This window comes from Arachis stenosperma, chromosome 4, assembly GCF_014773155.1.
Source record: "Arachis stenosperma cultivar V10309 chromosome 4, arast.V10309.gnm1.PFL2, whole genome shotgun sequence".
NCBI classification, from domain to species: domain Eukaryota; kingdom Viridiplantae; phylum Streptophyta; class Magnoliopsida; order Fabales; family Fabaceae; genus Arachis; species Arachis stenosperma.
Window position 1 is genome coordinate 144,975,591 of NC_080380.1, and position 15,825 is coordinate 144,991,415.

General features: G+C 34.7%; 4 protein-coding genes across 4 annotated transcripts; 3 read left to right on the forward strand and 1 right to left on the reverse strand.

Moving 5' to 3' along the window:
* Positions 1–223: 223 nt before the first annotated feature.
* On the forward strand, positions 224–2,947 carry LOC130976955 (transmembrane emp24 domain-containing protein p24delta7-like). The gene is made up of 4 exons (XM_057901922.1): positions 224–612; positions 1,017–1,226; positions 1,725–1,801; positions 2,355–2,947. The coding sequence occupies exons 1-4, from the start codon at positions 379–381 to the stop codon at positions 2,497–2,499; spliced, it is 666 nt and encodes a 221-aa protein (XP_057757905.1). The 5' UTR covers positions 224–378; the 3' UTR covers positions 2,500–2,947.
* Positions 2,948–6,014: 3,067 nt separating this feature from the next.
* On the forward strand, positions 6,015–7,771 carry LOC130973665 (pentatricopeptide repeat-containing protein At1g74630-like). The gene has a single exon (XM_057898285.1). The coding sequence runs from the start codon at positions 6,125–6,127 to the stop codon at positions 7,589–7,591; it is 1,467 nt and encodes a 488-aa protein (XP_057754268.1). The 5' UTR covers positions 6,015–6,124; the 3' UTR covers positions 7,592–7,771.
* A 270-nt stretch (positions 7,772–8,041) lies between these two features.
* On the reverse strand, positions 8,042–10,113 carry LOC130973666 (vesicle transport v-SNARE 13-like). Its single transcript, XM_057898286.1, has 5 exons — positions 9,718–10,113; positions 9,553–9,611; positions 9,273–9,461; positions 8,851–9,021; positions 8,042–8,463 (listed from the first exon to the last, which is right to left on the reverse strand). The coding sequence occupies exons 1-5, from the start codon at positions 9,809–9,811 to the stop codon at positions 8,311–8,313; spliced, it is 666 nt and encodes a 221-aa protein (XP_057754269.1). The 5' UTR covers positions 9,812–10,113; the 3' UTR covers positions 8,042–8,310.
* Positions 10,114–11,885: 1,772 nt separating this feature from the next.
* On the forward strand, positions 11,886–15,429 carry LOC130972924 (CSC1-like protein HYP1). Its single transcript, XM_057897264.1, has 10 exons — positions 11,886–12,160; positions 12,269–12,418; positions 12,581–12,644; positions 12,743–12,952; positions 13,083–13,271; positions 13,483–13,781; positions 14,034–14,310; positions 14,408–14,683; positions 14,766–14,999; positions 15,095–15,429. Exons 1-10 carry the CDS (start codon positions 11,886–11,888, stop codon positions 15,263–15,265), a joined length of 2,145 nt encoding a protein of 714 aa, XP_057753247.1. The 3' UTR covers positions 15,266–15,429.
* The last annotated feature ends 396 nt before the right edge of the window (positions 15,430–15,825 follow it).

Genomic DNA, 15,825 nt, shown 5'->3' on the forward strand with positions numbered 1-15,825 from the left:
TAAATTAAACTACACATATATTTATAAATAAATACATTAATAACTGATTTTAATGGCTGATTTTGGTATATGAATAATATTTTTGTAAAATTAATTTCGTGATCTAAATTTTCTTAAGTAAAAACATTGTACATATTTTTTTGGTGACTTAAACACATTGTACATATAATCAAATGTCAAAGCCTTCTCCGAGAAAAAAAAAAAGTAATAGTTCGGTAATAACTTTTCTTCTTGACGGTTAGCTTCAAAAAACTGGTTTCTAAAATCTTTTTCGCTTGGCTCCCGCCGTTTCGATTCCCGCCGTTCAACTCTTCATCACCACTCTCTCGAACCTCGAAAATTCGCGAGGAAGATTCAATCCATTTTTTCCCCAACAAAATGTGGAATTCTATTCATCTTCATCTTCATCATCTTCTTCTCCTTATAGTGGTTGTTGCACCTTCCTTGTTACTTTGCAGCTTGGTGGAATCGGTGCAGTTGGAGCTGAAATCGGGGCACACGAAGTGCATATCGGAGGAAATCAGCGACAATGCCATGAGTGTCGGCAATTACATCATTGTTAACCCAAACGAAGGGTATCCCATACCCAATTCTCACAAGATCACTGTCAGGGTATTGCTCTTCCTTCACTCAATTGCAAAACCCTAGCTTTTACTTTTCTTTTTTTCATGTATATCTTCAATTTCAGATTCTGTACCTGCGGTTCTTTGAACTTACGTCAAGATTTTATTTAATTTTTTTGCTGAGAAGCATTTTAATTATGATCTATGTTTTTAACATAGTTAAGATTATTTAATTACATCCTGAATAGTAGTAATCACTAATCTGGAAGGTTATAACTTATAAGAGAAAAAACAAAGTGATTATTTTGGGACATGATCTTTTTCTTTTCTTTCTTTCTTTAGATTTCTTTTCAGATTAGTAGTAGTAGATGTTTTGAATTGTTGATAAAATGAGTTGTTTATACAGCATTATTGTTATAATAATATTTTGTTTTATTTGCAATGTTGGGGCAGGTGAGTTCACCTCGAGGGATCAGTTATCACTATGCTGAAACAGTGGATTCTGGTACTTTTTGGTTTAATTCCAAAGAGGCTGGTGACTACACCGCTTGTTTTTGGGCAATTGATCACAGTCCAGCGGTAACTTTGATAATTGATTTTGACTGGAAAAGTGGGGTCGCTATCAAAGACTGGTCCAAGGTTGCTAAAAAAGGACATGTTGAAGTAAGTGTACCTAATTTGTTTTTAATTATGTTTTTAATTTTATGGAATTGATTCTAGGAAGCAGAATAGATCCCTTAGGAATTGATGTAGTTAGAGTTGATTTTAATGTATAGTGATTTCTGTTTGATAGCATGCAAACTATCTTTCCATCTCTCAGAATTGATTCTATCACAGCCTGGAATTTAAACCAGACAAGATGGAGAGAATCCAGAATCAATTCTGAGGTGATGAAATTGATTTTGGGGACTGGAGCAGGGAAATCAAACATACTTAATGTTCCTTGAGTTAGCATTTCACGTATATGTGTGATTGGTATTGTATTGGTTGGAGAGGGATCATTCGGAATTCTTTCAAGTCAGCATGATTAGTTCTCTCTTATGTTATGGCTGATTAAAATGCAGTGAAATATCTGGCATTTCTATACCAGATGCTTAATAATCAGTGTAGCCTTGTATGGTTGCATGTTTTCTAATGTGTTGTCGGTTCTCGTCTTCTTAGGCAATGGAACTTGAGTTGAAGAAGTTATTTGATACTCTCTCAAACATCCACTATGAGATGCTTTATCTTCGTAAAAGGTATTAATGTTCATGACTTCATCCTATAAGCATATTGATCTTGGCATTTTTTGGTTTTCTATAAAATGTTTCCATGTTTAATAAACTTTGTATGAAAAAGGTGTTTTGGCTTTAAATATTCCTTTATGGAAATTATATGAAATATATTGTTATGCATATTAGTCCAAACATTGTGCATACACACTCTGAAAGACCATTTTAACTGCACTGTAATGCTATCAACTATACTTACAATAGTGATCCATGTTGTTCCCTACATCTGCTATAGTATTAGTTATGTTTTTGTTCTACCAAGAAAGCACTTAGGGATGCAATCAAATAAGCAACTTGACATGAAAGTTTTAAGCAAGGCGAGGAAGGAAGTTGTTTTACATAGTCGATAATAAGGTTCTATTTTAAGCCTTTATATTTTTCTTGGGTACATAAACAGCATGAGATCTGAGCATAACATCTCGTTCACATTATCCAAACACTTCATTGTTTTACCACTTCTAGTGGCTTTTCTAATTTTATTCATCATAATGAAAGTGTTTTCCCAAAATGTCTTTTGTAGGGAAGAACAGATGCAAGAACTTAACAAAATGACGAACAAGAAGATGTTTACGTTCAGCTTACTTTCATTATTGGTTTGCTTGTCTGTGGCTGGTTTGCAACTATGGCATTTGAAGTTATATTTTGTGAGAAAGAAGGTCCTCTGAGTACAGAGTTCCTTAACACCAAAATTCTTTCATTCTTTTGCTAGCTTGGGTTGCGTTTGGCTAGTGCGCACCCTGAGATGAGGTATAGACACAAAGACATAGATGCTAGGTACATAGATACAAATACACTATTTCTACACTTGCTTGGGTAATGAAGAACAGGACACAATACACAAATTAATCTTCTACTAAAATGTCAATTTTGTCTTTACATCATAACCACTATCCTACCACCGTTGAAACTCCGTTCAGGATATTGTTGAAAAAATATTGCTGAAAGTGGTTTGTGTATGTCCCAAAATTTGTGTACCACCTCTTAAGAGGGGCACAAATTATGTGTTTGTGTACCTTTGTCATAAAAAGAAAATATTGGACACTACAATGTACAATGAAATAGAGTTTAGTTTTTTCTATTTTTATATATTTTTCTTTTTGTTGATGTTTTCAATGTGAGATGAAAATTTTGCTAAAAGGAGTAAATTTTTTGCTATGTAATATATTATATATGCACGGACAAGAATTTCTAATTAGATTTACTTACGTAACCCTATTAGCTAATAGAATTAATCTCTACATACATGTCATTTAACTTAACAATTCTAACCAAATCATTTACACTCACGCGTGCACATTCTTTTTTGCGCTCCTGTTGCACATTCTTCTTCTTCGTCACCTTTGATACCTCGTCTTCTTTTTCTTCTCCTTCTCATTTTTTTTCGTTATTTTTCTCTTTCGTTATCGTCTTACCAACACTACCTCCTCCTCCGCTTTCTCCTTCTTTTCTCATTGAAATTTCTTTTACTCATTCCTTTTCCTCCTCCTCCATCATCTTCATCATCATGAACATCATCGTTATAGTCAGCGTCGTCTTTTTCTTATACGTATCGTCATTATCATTATCGTTGTTATTGTTATCGTTATCATAGAATTTTTGCCATATTAATAACGTCTGATCCAAACTTTGATTTGAATGTATTTTTGTCGGTCATTTTTGTGTGTTGTTTTTAAATTGAGTTTGTGTGTCGCAAAATTTTAGTGCATTTTTGAGTTAATTGAGGTTTATAGCAAAATTTCGGTGTAAAAAACTAAAACATTTATGTGTTATTGTTAAGAAATTTCAGTGTATTTGTATTCTGATAAGTTTTACATAATTTGAAACTCTTTTTCTTTCTCCTCCTCCTCCTCCTCATCTTTTGCTGTTGTTTCTTCTTTTTCATCATCATCATCATCATCTTTTTTTTTTCTTATTCATCTTTTTCTTTTTGTTTTACATTTTTAAGTTTCTTCTTGTTCTATTCTCTGAACAACAATAAAAAAATCAAACAAAGAAGAAGAAGAAACACATAATGGTGCAAAATTACTTGGAAGATGATGAATCTACATTCATTCAACTAAAAGAAAAAATAAAAAAAAAGAAAGAAAAAAATATACTAAAGAAAATATTTTTGTGCATTTGTAACAAAATTTTAGTGTAAAAACTAAGAAATTTATGTGTTATTGTTAGGAATGTCAACAGGGCGGGGTGGGGGTGGGGAATGCCTCCCTGCTCTCCATCCCCATCCCCAGATTTGCTCCCTGTCCCCGTCTCCGTTCTCCGCCGTGGGGGAATATTCCTCCACATCTCCATTCCCCACAGGGCCCATTTTTCGTGGGGACCCCATTCTCCATTTATCTGATAATTCTAATTAATTATTAATTTCCATATGAATAGAGCTGCAAGTATCTATCATATACAAAAATAGCAAGATTTTATACAAAAAGTCTAAACGACAAGATGATGATTTTTTTCAAAATGCGCAGTGGGGGACCCAACGGCGAGCCAGAGGACAGAGTAGTGGACGAGGTGGAGACGCGACAACAGAGAGAAAAATGGACATGACGACATAGTTACGAAAAGGAATGCCACAAATAGAGAGCATGATACAATGAGGGTGATAGCACCGTGAGGTGTGATGATGTGGTAAGAAGGGAGAGTGGCGAGATAATGATTGTAGAGAGATTGGATGGAGTATGGACAGCGTTAGGAATATCTGAATTGAAGAAGAGTTATGTAAATGAGTATTAGGAGTTTTGAGTTTCTATATATGTGAAATGACTAAAACACATATATGAGAAATAAACTATTAAAGACAATTCAATAAATTTATGAATTTCAGGGATTAGCGGGGATGGGGCGGGGATCCCCGCTCGGATCCCCATTCGGGGCAGTCCCCGCGTCTCGGGGAGTTTTGCCATTCATAGTTATTGTTAAAAGATTTTGGTATATTTTTATTTTGATAAGTTCTGCATAATTCAAAACTCTTCCTCCTCCGCATCTTCTATTGTTTCTTCTTCTTTATCTTCTTAGTTTATTTTCTTATAATTCTTTTTGGGAGAAAAAAATTAAACAAAAAAAATACATAGGGCTTGTTTGGCTGAACTTCTAAGAAAATATCTTTTTTTTTTTAGTTATGTTTTTTTTAAAAGATCTTATGAAAAAGTAAAAGTAATTTTATGTTTGGATATCTCATGCAAAAAGATCTTTTTATCTATCAATTATATTTGGGTATAACAATATAAAAGTACTTTTTTGTTTATTTATTACATGAAAAATATTTTTTTTAAGAAAAAATATCTTTTAAAAAAATATGTAAATTACAGCTTTTCAAAAAAGATTTTTTTTATTTTTCTGGTGTAAAACTTTTACTATTAAAAATTTGTCAAACACGCTAAAAATAAAAAAAAATTTTTTTATCAAAATAATGACGCTCAAACAAGCACATAATGTTACAAAAGCAATACAAAAAGGAGGAGGAAAAAAAATTACATATAGCAATAAAAAAAATGACAAAAAAGATAAAATACAGGAAGAAAAAAGAATGAAAAAAAAAGAGGAACAACGTAAAGAAGACATTAGACGAGGAATGCAAAAAAAAAAAAGACACACGAAGAAGAACTGCCTAATTTCATGGCGCACGTTTTTTTTTTCTGCATAATTTTATAGCGCGCATTATGTAAGTGTGTTTTGTTAGATTAGGATTAATTTGTTTGGATTTGTTTATTAAAAAGACTTGTACGTGTAGATTAATAATTGTCTTAGTAATTTATATTTAAAATATGAATTACTTTTAGGATAAATCGATACAAATGCTGTTTAGTACAAAAAGTTTTGTGATAGTATCATCGAGTAGAATTTAATTGGTTAGTATTTGTTAAAAAAACACCATGAAAATCGTTTCAATTGTTCAGGTTATGAGGGAAGAAGGTAGCACTTGTTGAAGCAGTAATGCTAGGTAATGTTTTTTAATTTTTTGTTTTTAACCAACATTAGCTAACATCTTTAAAATTATTTTATTTATTTTAAATAAAAAATTTTTAACTTTAAATTTTAAATTATAAATTTAAACTCTAAAATTAACTAATAGTAACTAATTAAGAATTAGTTCCTATAGTTTCTGTGTAATTGTGAACTTGGAACTCAATCATTACCAGTTTCATGAATGCTGCAATCATATTGTTACAAAACATAACAAGAGCCAAAAACTAAAGACCTCAGTCTCTTCCCCAAACATGATTAACAATTGAGAATGTTACGGTTAATCAGTTATCCTCCATAGAGTGTACTAACCATATTACCTCAAAAACAATGCAAAATGGCATACTTGCATCAACACTTGCCCACATGGCAGAAACCTGCACTTCCATGCGGGACCTCAAGGTCCTCCATGCCCGCGCCTTCTGCGCCTCCCTCCATCACCATCCTCTCGTCCTTGCCAAGCTTTTCCGCTTCGCTGCAGTGTCGCCCTTCGGGGACTTGTCCTATGCCCACCGCATGTTTGATCATATGCCTCAACCAACCACCACCTTCTTCTACAACCTTCTCATCCGTGGCCACTCCAACACCACTTCCATCCCTTCGTATCCCACCTATTTTTTTAACCTTATGCGCCAAAAGGGTATCTTTCCAGATGGGTTTTCCTTCACCTTCTTGCTTAAATCCACCTCCAAGACCAACCTCCTTCCTAGTTCAGTTCACGGTGCCGTTTTGAAGGCCGGGTTTTGCTGCCACCTTTATGTGCAGAATGCATTGTTACATGCTTATGCAGCAAAGGGGATGAGTTTGACGACAAGGAGGGTGTTTGAGGAGGCTTTAAGAGTGGGATTAGAGGTTGATGTTGTGTCCTGGTCAGGCTTACTTGTTGCACACGCAAGAGCAGGGGAGCTAGAAATTGCGCGACGGGTGTTTGATGAAATGCCTGAGAGGGATGTAGTCTCGTGGACCACAATGTTATCCGCGTATTCCCAGGCCAAGCTTCCACAGGAAGCGTTGGAGTTGTTTTGGGAGATGAGGCATACTGAGGTGAGGCCGGATGAGATTACCATGGTGAGCGTGATCTCGGCTTGCACAAATTTGGGAGACATAGAGACAGGGAGGATGGTGCATGAGTACATAGAGCAGAATGGGTTTATGTGGATGGTTGCACTCTGCAATTCCCTGATCGATATGTATGGAAAGTGTGGATGCTTGGAGATGGCGTGGTATGTATTCAACGGCATGAGGAGGAGAAGCTTGATCACATGGAACACAATGATTTCTACGTGCGCAAACCATGGTAATGCCGATGATGCATTTGGGTTGTTTGAGTGGATGATTCGTTCTGGGGTTGTGCCCGATGGAGTGACACTTCTGGCGCTTTTAGTTGCATATACTCATAAGGGTTTGGTTGATGAAGGGATTAGGCTGTTTGAGAGCATGAAAAGAGAGTATCGAATTGAACCCAGGATTGAGCATTACGGCGCCATGGTGGATATGCTGGGACGTTCCGGGAGGCTACAGGAGGCATATGATCTCCTTACAAGCATTCCTATTCCCTGCAATGATGTGATTTGGGGAGCACTGCTTGGTGCTTGCAGGATTCATGGTGATGTAGAAATAGCAGAGAAGGTTATAAAGAAATTATTGGAGTTGAAGCCGGATGAAGGGGGATACTATATTCTTCTCCGTGACATCTATGTTGCTGCCGGCCGACCGGTTGAAGCGAACGAGATTAGGGAAGCCATGGTAGCCAGTGGAGCAAGAAAAACTCCTGGCTGTAGTTGGGTGGATGCATGAAAGCTACAGCAGTCAATATATTGTTGATGCATAGTTAATTCCTAATTATACGTAGTTAACAGCATAAGTATCACAATTAATGATATGCAAATAGTTTATTGTTCTAGTTCATTTCTGCTGCAGATTTGTCCACAGGGAATCTTCCAAATTCCTGATTTTTGACACTCTATTGTAAATACTAGCCAGCAACAAGCAATAGTTTTGTTGCAATTATTGTTGGATTGTCCTTACTATTGAAGGCTTTCAGAAATCAATGCATGTTACCGCCATAAAGTTGTTCATGCTGTTTGAAACTCATCGAAATGAGAAATGTTGATTTTATCTATTTATTTTTTTTTTAATTTTTTTTATTGCACTGATAAGTAGAAGCTAGAACCTGAAATTTATCTTTTTTTATTGCTGAATTCGATGTATTAAAATCTAGGCACATTATTAAGTGGAAAACTAGCTGGGAACTGGCAAGTGAAAACAATTTGATAATTTTGAACGTCTTTTTTGGGGGAATGATATTACAAGAGTAATACCATTTTAGAAAGATATGACACTAGTTACACAAAAAAAGAAAGCAAATTTTCATATATTACAAAACCAGCATACTCTCGTCAATAATCATGCACTTCAAAGAAGAAAACACCACCAAATTTTCTTATACCGTTGCCCAACATAGCATCTTTTCCCAAGCACTCAACGACCAGGGAAGAAAACTGGGCCTGCATTGGCTACTTAGAAAGTTTAAAGTACAGGATCGAGGCTATAACAAGAACCAGGACAATGACAATGGTGGTAATAATCCACTTGTTCCTGCTCATCCTTCTTGATATGTTGGACAAAATTTTCTTGCTCTTGCCTACATTATCATCTACTCCATGAAGCTGCATGAGATGACATAACCAACAATAGACAGAAGAGCATATACTTCAACCGCAAATAAAGTTAAGAAACTAGAAACACACTATACAAATGCCACAGGAGAGTCAAATCCCAGAGATAAAAGTCAAAATACTGCCTATGTTTTTATTTCAGGGTGTAGAGTTCTTAAAATATAATTTATTGGAAAACTTTGAAGTGTACCAGTAGTGTTTTAGTAATTTTTAACTATTGATTTTAATTATAAAAAATATATATAATATATATAATTTAGATCAATGATAAAAATTTACTGAAACACTGGTATACCGGTATACTTTGAAAGCTTTCCTAACTTATTACCAAAAGAAACGTAGACAAATCGTTAGTTATTCAAGAAATTTAAACACTACCGTGTTATTTGCATGCAGTAGAGACTGTCGCTGTGCATGCAAATCTTGAAGAATAGAAACTCCAAGATCTTCTGTCTCAAACATTGTTCTTCTACTTTCCTCAATTCTGTCACCAGACTTGTTCAACCTCTCAGTTGATGCCATTAATCTTTCTCTTTGATCAGCTGATGCCTATTATAGTCACATTAGCAGCTGGCATCAGATTTGACAGCGCCAATCCAAGAAAAGCAGTGTTCAGAAATGAAAGTTCGATATAAGCTCAGTATAAGGACATAAGATGCTATGGATAACTAACTTTGTTCCATACTGAAAGGGACACATATAAATGGCTGCAACTCCAAATTGTTGCATCATAATGGTGACTTTCACATGAAAATGAAATGTGTGTGCATGTGTAAAGCAATGTTAAAAATGAATCATACCGTCACAACATATACCATGCTTGATTCCAACAACTCATCCCTAGCAGAAGGGTTCAAGTTACCCGCTACAATTTTCTTAACTTCGCTTTTAATATTGTTCAGATCTGATTTATACTCCCGCAACTTAGCAAGAACTACGGCCTTAACGGTCGGCTGCAAACTTCTTGCCTCAAGGTCCATTTTTCGAATCTACAAGTTCATATACACCATGGAATCCGAATCTTAGAGAATATGAGAAATTAAGGCAGATTTTTACCCAAAAAGAGAGGAAAAAGAGTACCAAAGCTTCTGCCTCATCAATTCCAGTCTTTACTTCAGAAACTTTTTGCTTCTTTTGCTCTGCATATTCAACAGAAACAGAATATATTACTCTAGCATAAAAATCACAAACTTCAATTAAAAGAAGAAGAAAAAGGATGAAGAAGAACTTTAATTAACCACCTACCTCCATGAAGAGAAGCAGCTACAGTGCATTTCTTTGATAGATTAGCAGAAAGCTCGCAGTACTGTCGTTCATATCCTTCGAACACGCTACTCATCCTTTCTAATAACAACTTTACCGAATTCAGAAGACGGAATTAACTGGAACTGAAATCCTAATTGGATCAACACATTGAGAAAAAGCAGAATCGGCGGAAAGTAATTGGGGAAGAGGAACGTGAAACTGAGGACGCAGCTGAGGTGGGCGGAGAAAAGGATGCGAAGGTTCCAGAAGGAGCACAGTAAGGTATTGTTTTAGTTGACTTAATTGTTGAAAGTTGAAAGGATGGAAACGGAAGTGTGGGCGATGAAAATGATGATGATGATGATGATGGTGTGCATGGTTTCTTTCTTCTTCAGTTTCAGGTGTTAACTGAAAAGTACAGCTAGAGTATTACACCTGGAATATTCTATGCTACCTACCTTCCACGTGTGCTATTTTTCTTACATTTTTTTCTCTAATAAATGTTTTTAGTTTATCTCATTCTGGATTTCAGGCCTAGCCATTTTAATCACAGATAACAGCAAATTAATTTGATATCTAAAACAAAAAGAAAAGAAAAATTGAGTTGAGAGGAAGCCCAAAGAAATTGGATCTTTAAGAAAATCAACAATTTTTTATTTTTTTTATAGTTATGTTTTATCTGTTGAGCTATTTTTTTTTTAAATTGTGTTCAAATTTTTTTAATAGAAAAATAGTTCGCTTGTTTTAAATAAGTTTTCATCGTAACAAAATATTATTTTTTTGGTTTTGATTCAGCAAAAAAATTTAAAAGAATTTTATTTTAATTTCATTATTAAGTCGACAGATTAAATATAGTTAATTAACAGTAAAATTAAATAATGAGCTATAACTCAAATGACATAGTTTTTTAATAATTACCTAAAAATTTTGGGTTTAAGTCTCTTTATTTTTTGTTAAAAAAAAGTTAACAGTAGAATTAAATAGATATTTTTCAAATTTTACTGGACTAAAAACTTATGGAAAAGTATAAATAAATAATAAAAATATTAAACAATAATGTGAACGGTGAATATATTGGATGTTTATTTCACTGGTGTGTGGATGATTATTCTAATATTAAAATTTAGATGAGTAATTTAGAGATGTAGTATATTTTTATTTTATTGGTGGTTCTTCATGTTGTTCAAAAAAATCATTTTACCTAACATAATCCAAAACTTATTTAAATATTTTGAAATTTCAGTAGTATATTATTTGTGTTGAATTTGAATGACATGTTATGTAAGCTGAGCGATGAAGGAGTAGCCTTAGCTTGTGTGTAAGGTGAAAAGAATTGAATCCATGCATCAACACGTGGACGTGCATTTCATGTCCTCTACCAAAAAATGCGCCCCGGGAACTCCTTGTGTTTTTCATTTCAATCTACCTTCATATTCTTATTCCTTAACTGTATATGCAACAAACTCTACCCCATGCATCATCGTCATGCTTCTCTATTTTCCTTCGTAACCAGGTTTGGAAATCTTCCATTTCTATATGATTACTATTGATCTTGTATAATCTTTTTCTTTTTTACCTTATGAATCTACCAAATTCTGTAATCTGTATAATAATCTTATATCATATTCCAGAATCGTGATGTAAACGTGTATCTTTGGATGTTAAAATGCATGATTTAGTTTTCAGGTAGAAAAAGTTGCAAAGTTAATGTGTGCCAGTTTCTAATTGCACTGATTGGATGTGGATCTGTTAATTTTCTGCCAATTTAATCTGAGCAAACCCGTAATCTTTGGATGTGAATAAATTGGTGTAGCTCATGGGAATTTGTGGTTTGATCTGCCTCCATATGCGTATCCAAGCAATTAGATTTGGATAACTAGCACTGATAATGTTGTGAGTGATGCGTGGATACTTTATGAGTGAAAGGATTTCAATACCTTAATTAGAGGTAAACATGATTGAAACAATCATACACCGAACCCTAATTAATTACTTTATATGAATGGTGTCCTATAATAGGTATTAATGGTATATTCAATTATTCATATTAATTCCTTATAAATTCAAATCAACTATTGAGAGTTGCATTTTATTTGATTTCAGGACTATACTTGAGATATTGGGAGCAAAAAATTAATGATCTGCTGGTTCTGAACCAGATTTCAACAATGATTCTCTCAGCTCTTCTAACTTCAGTTGGAATTAACTTTAGCTTGTGTTTTATATTTTTCACCTTATACTCTATACTGAGGGAGCAACCTGGCAATATTCCTGTCTATGCATCGCGCTTAGTTTCCGAAGATAAACTTCCAGAGGCTCAATTCAATTTGGGACGGCGGCCTACGGCTGGTTGGATGCGAAGAGCATGGGAGCCCTCTGAAGATGAACTTATTTCAAATGCAGGCCTAGATGCGTTTGTCTTCATGCGCATATTTGTCTTTAGGTGATTTAAATTAATCAATTTTCTTAATTACCAAACTCAATGCTATTATTCTTCAAGCATAGCTGCAGTGTAAGGTTGTTTTTGCTTTTATGGTGTTCTGATCTGCAGTGTAAAAGTATTTACATTTGGAGGAATTGTTGGGATACTCATTCTTCTTCCAATTAATTTTATGGGGACTCAGATTCGTGATGATTCTGATTTTCCAAACAAGTCATTGGATTCCTTCAGTATTTCTAATGTTAACAATGGTTCAAAGAGGTAAGTAAATATGGTTGATCATGATACATAGTCTTGTCTCTTAGGCACATCAAATCTTAGGAAATCTCATTGGGTGTATATGAAAATTTTGATTCCTTTTACTGAATTTTCACCTAAGCCATAACATGGGATCTCTGATCGCTAGATTTGGCCTTTCTCAAGGTTATGGATCCATTTTTGCGCTGCATATGTTTTCACCGCAGTTGTCTGCATTCTTCTTTATCATGTAAGTTTTTATTGTTTGAGTCTTCTTTACTTTGTGCATGCTGTTTGATTTTACCTCTGGGGTTTGACTTTCATGGTTGGTGTTAAAACCATATGCAGGAATATGCATATATTTCATCAAAGAGAATTGCATGCTTCTTTTCAGCCAAGCCTGAGCCTCATCAGTTTACCATATTAGTCCGAGGTATTCCAGTTCCACCAGAAAGCAACTGCCAAGAGACGGTTGAGCGCTTCTTCATGGAGTATCATCCTTCTACTTATCTTACAAACTCGGTTGTCCGTCGCAGCAGCAAACTTCAAGTTCTAATTGTAAGCGTTTTCTTGGAGTTCTAAGATGTTTCTTTAATGATTTACTTAATTTTTGTTACCTAATCTCAATTCTTTCTTTCAATGTTACTTGTAATTTTTTAACTACTAACAGTTTATTATTTCCATGAAGACTGATGCAGAGAGACTGTATAAAAGGCTTACCCAACTGAAACATAAAGATAATTCTCCAAATAGGTATCGGCGCGACGGATGTTTTGGAATATTCGGACAAAAAGTTGATATGGTAGATCAGTATGAAAAAACATTGGGAGACATAGAAGATAATGTGAGAATAGAGCAGTCTTCAATTGAAGGAAAGGTGATTATCATGTCTGCTCTGGTTTATACCTTACATATCAACAAAGCAACCAATTTCATTGAATCATTTACTTAAACGGTTAAACCAAATCATCATTAGATGTGTAATTAGCCTTGACTTGTGTCTACTAGATTTGGCTCTAGATATTATTTTTCATGCTTATTAATTGAAATATCTAATACATAAACTTGTTTCATAACTATATTAAAAGGAAGTTCCAGCTGCCTTTGTCTCATTTAAGTCGCGATTTGGTGCGGCGACAGCTTTGAAGATTCAAGGAGGCATCAATCCAACTAACTGGATAACCGAGAAAGCTCCCGAGCCTCACGATGTTTATTGGCCTTTCTTTTCTGTCACGTTTATTAGAAGATGGATCAGCAAGCTGGTGGCTTTTATAGCCTTCATTGTTCTTACCATTCTGTTTTTGATCCCAGTTGCACTAGTACAAGGTCTTACACATCTTGATCAGTTGGAAACCATGTTCCCTGCTCTGAAAGATATACTTAGAACGTAAGTTACAAATTATTGCATCTTGAATTCAATATCTATCTGCTAAAATGTGCCAAAATGGATTCAATTAAATGATCGTCCTTTGATCTCTGTAGCTGACTCCACTTGGTAGGACAAGACTTAGCTGTTGTTTACATAAGCATGCAAAAGAAACACATCAATAATTAATAGCAGTACTTGTAATATTCTGATGATTGGATTTCTTTGGTTGTTTTATCAGTAACATTTGGCAACACCAATATTTGTTTGCAGAGCACTTGTGACCCAAGTTATAACAGGATACCTTCCCATTCAGATTCTTCATTTGTTCTTGTCCTTGGTTCCGCAAATTATGATTATTCTTTCATCCTTGCAAGGACACATCTCATGGAGTCAAATACAAAAAAGTGCATGTACTAAAGTGTTATGGTTTACCATATGGAACTTGTTCTTTGCAAATGTTCTATCAGGGTCGGCGCTCTATCGCTTGAACATCTTTCTCGAGCCTAAAGAGTTTCCAAGAGTATTGGCCGAAGCTGTACCGACACAGGTGAGAAGAATGACATGTTTTATCTCACAACATTCTGAACTCTCTGTATTACTTGCACTACAAGGCATCTTTATGTCTTATGTCTTATCCATTGCAGGCATCATTCTTCATAGCATATGTTGTAACATCTGGATGGACCAATATAGCATTGGAACTCTTTCAATCGGATCGACTTTTCTACAACTATATAGATAGAATTTTCGGAGGAGAAAGCGACGAGGACTTTGAGGCGCCATCGATCCCTTACCACAGAGAAGTTCCCAGGATTCTGTTCTTTGGACTTCTTGGTGTGACTTACTTCATCCTTGCTCCACTGATACTGCCATTTCTCGTAGTATACTTCTGTGTTGGATACATCATTTATCGCAACCAGGTTCGCCGATTGTTCTTGTTTTCCTTTACAAAATGCAATCAAATAACATTCTAATGCTTTATTAATCAACTTTCTGCAACAGCTTCTAAATGTGTATATCCCAAAGTATCAAACTGGAGGAGAATTTTGGCCTACAGTGCACAACTACACAATCTTTTCATTGTTGCTGATGCATATCATAGTGATAGGGATATTTGGGCTGAAAAAGCTTCCTTTAGCATCTGGCTTGACTCTTCCTCTTCCAATTCTCACATTTCTGTTCAATGAGTACTGCCGGAAAAGATTCCTTCCTATATTCGAGGCCTATCCGGCCGAAGTAAGTTGGCTGATGATTCATTCTAAGTTACCTCATTCTCTCTTTTTTAATTTTCTTTTAATGCATTGTTATGGAACTTATGTGTACTGCTGCAGTGTTTGATCAAGAAGGACAGACAGGATCAAGAAGATCAAAACATGTCTGAATTTTATGAAAAGTTGGCCAATGCATATAAGGATCCAGCTCTGATGCCAATCAAATATTCTGGAATGTTTCTTGGTCACAAACACAGGTCTCCACTACTTCAAAGTTCATCAGAAGCTTAAAAGTTTATCACATAGTAGGTTCACTATGACGATGCCATCAATTTGGAACTGAATGGCTGCAACCAACCAGAACTAACAATGTAGAGAGAGAGAGTTTAGCAGATAGATTTGTGGAGCTTGTAGAACTAGCAATAATGTGCCTTAAATTTTGTAGCTTCCTTTCATAGATTCAGAATTTATTCTTACTTGTAAAGAATATGAGGTGTTTTGAACTTCTCATAGAATCTTGTTGCTAAAAATTATGACTGGTTTAAAAATTTAAAGTGTTTTGATCATAGTTCATTAAATAATTCTAGTAAATATTTTATATGATTAATATTTTGGCAGATAAGTATTTTTTTCCAAATGAAATCGTTTAAACAAGAATATATTTAATAGAAGAGAACTCTATATATATATAAAAAAAAGATCATTTGTAGGAACTTCATTGTAAAAGCCATTTGGCTACTCAAAATGCTGCCTCGAATGTAAAACTATATGATAATATAAAACTCAATTTGTTCAAATTTTAATAACATCCACTTGCAATGCAAACAGCTGTTTCAGTTTTGATTCTGTCA

What these genes read in the sequence shown, in the direction of transcription:
- LOC130972924 (XM_057897264.1), top strand. Translation starts at nt 11,886, where the DNA reads ATGATTCTCTCAGCTCTTCTAACTTCAGTTGGAATTAACTTTAGCTTG. An exon ending in AGTCTTCAATTGAAGGAAAG is followed by an intron (nt 13,272 to 13,482) that starts GTGATTATCATG and finishes CTATATTAAAAG; the next exon opens with GAAGTTCCAGCTGCCTTTGT. An exon ending in CCGAAGCTGTACCGACACAG is followed by an intron (nt 14,311 to 14,407) that starts GTGAGAAGAATG and finishes TATCCATTGCAG; the next exon opens with GCATCATTCTTCATAGCATA.
- LOC130973665 (XM_057898285.1), top strand. Translation starts at nt 6,125, where the DNA reads ATGCAAAATGGCATACTTGCATCAACACTTGCCCACATGGCAGAAACC.
- LOC130976955 (XM_057901922.1), top strand. Translation starts at nt 379, where the DNA reads ATGTGGAATTCTATTCATCTTCATCTTCATCATCTTCTTCTCCTTATA. An exon ending in CTCACAAGATCACTGTCAGG is followed by an intron (nt 613 to 1,016) that starts GTATTGCTCTTC and finishes ATGTTGGGGCAG; the next exon opens with GTGAGTTCACCTCGAGGGAT. An exon ending in ATGCTTTATCTTCGTAAAAG is followed by an intron (nt 1,802 to 2,354) that starts GTATTAATGTTC and finishes TGTCTTTTGTAG; the next exon opens with GGAAGAACAGATGCAAGAAC.
- LOC130973666 (XM_057898286.1), bottom strand. Translation starts at nt 9,811, where the DNA reads ATGAGTAGCGTGTTCGAAGGATATGAACGACAGTACTGCGAGCTTTCT. An exon ending in TTGATGAGGCAGAAGCTTTG is followed by an intron (nt 9,462 to 9,552) that starts GTACTCTTTTTC and finishes ATGAACTTGTAG; the next exon opens with ATTCGAAAAATGGACCTTGA. An exon ending in TACTGCATGCAAATAACACG is followed by an intron (nt 8,464 to 8,850) that starts GTAGTGTTTAAA and finishes CATCTCATGCAG; the next exon opens with CTTCATGGAGTAGATGATAA.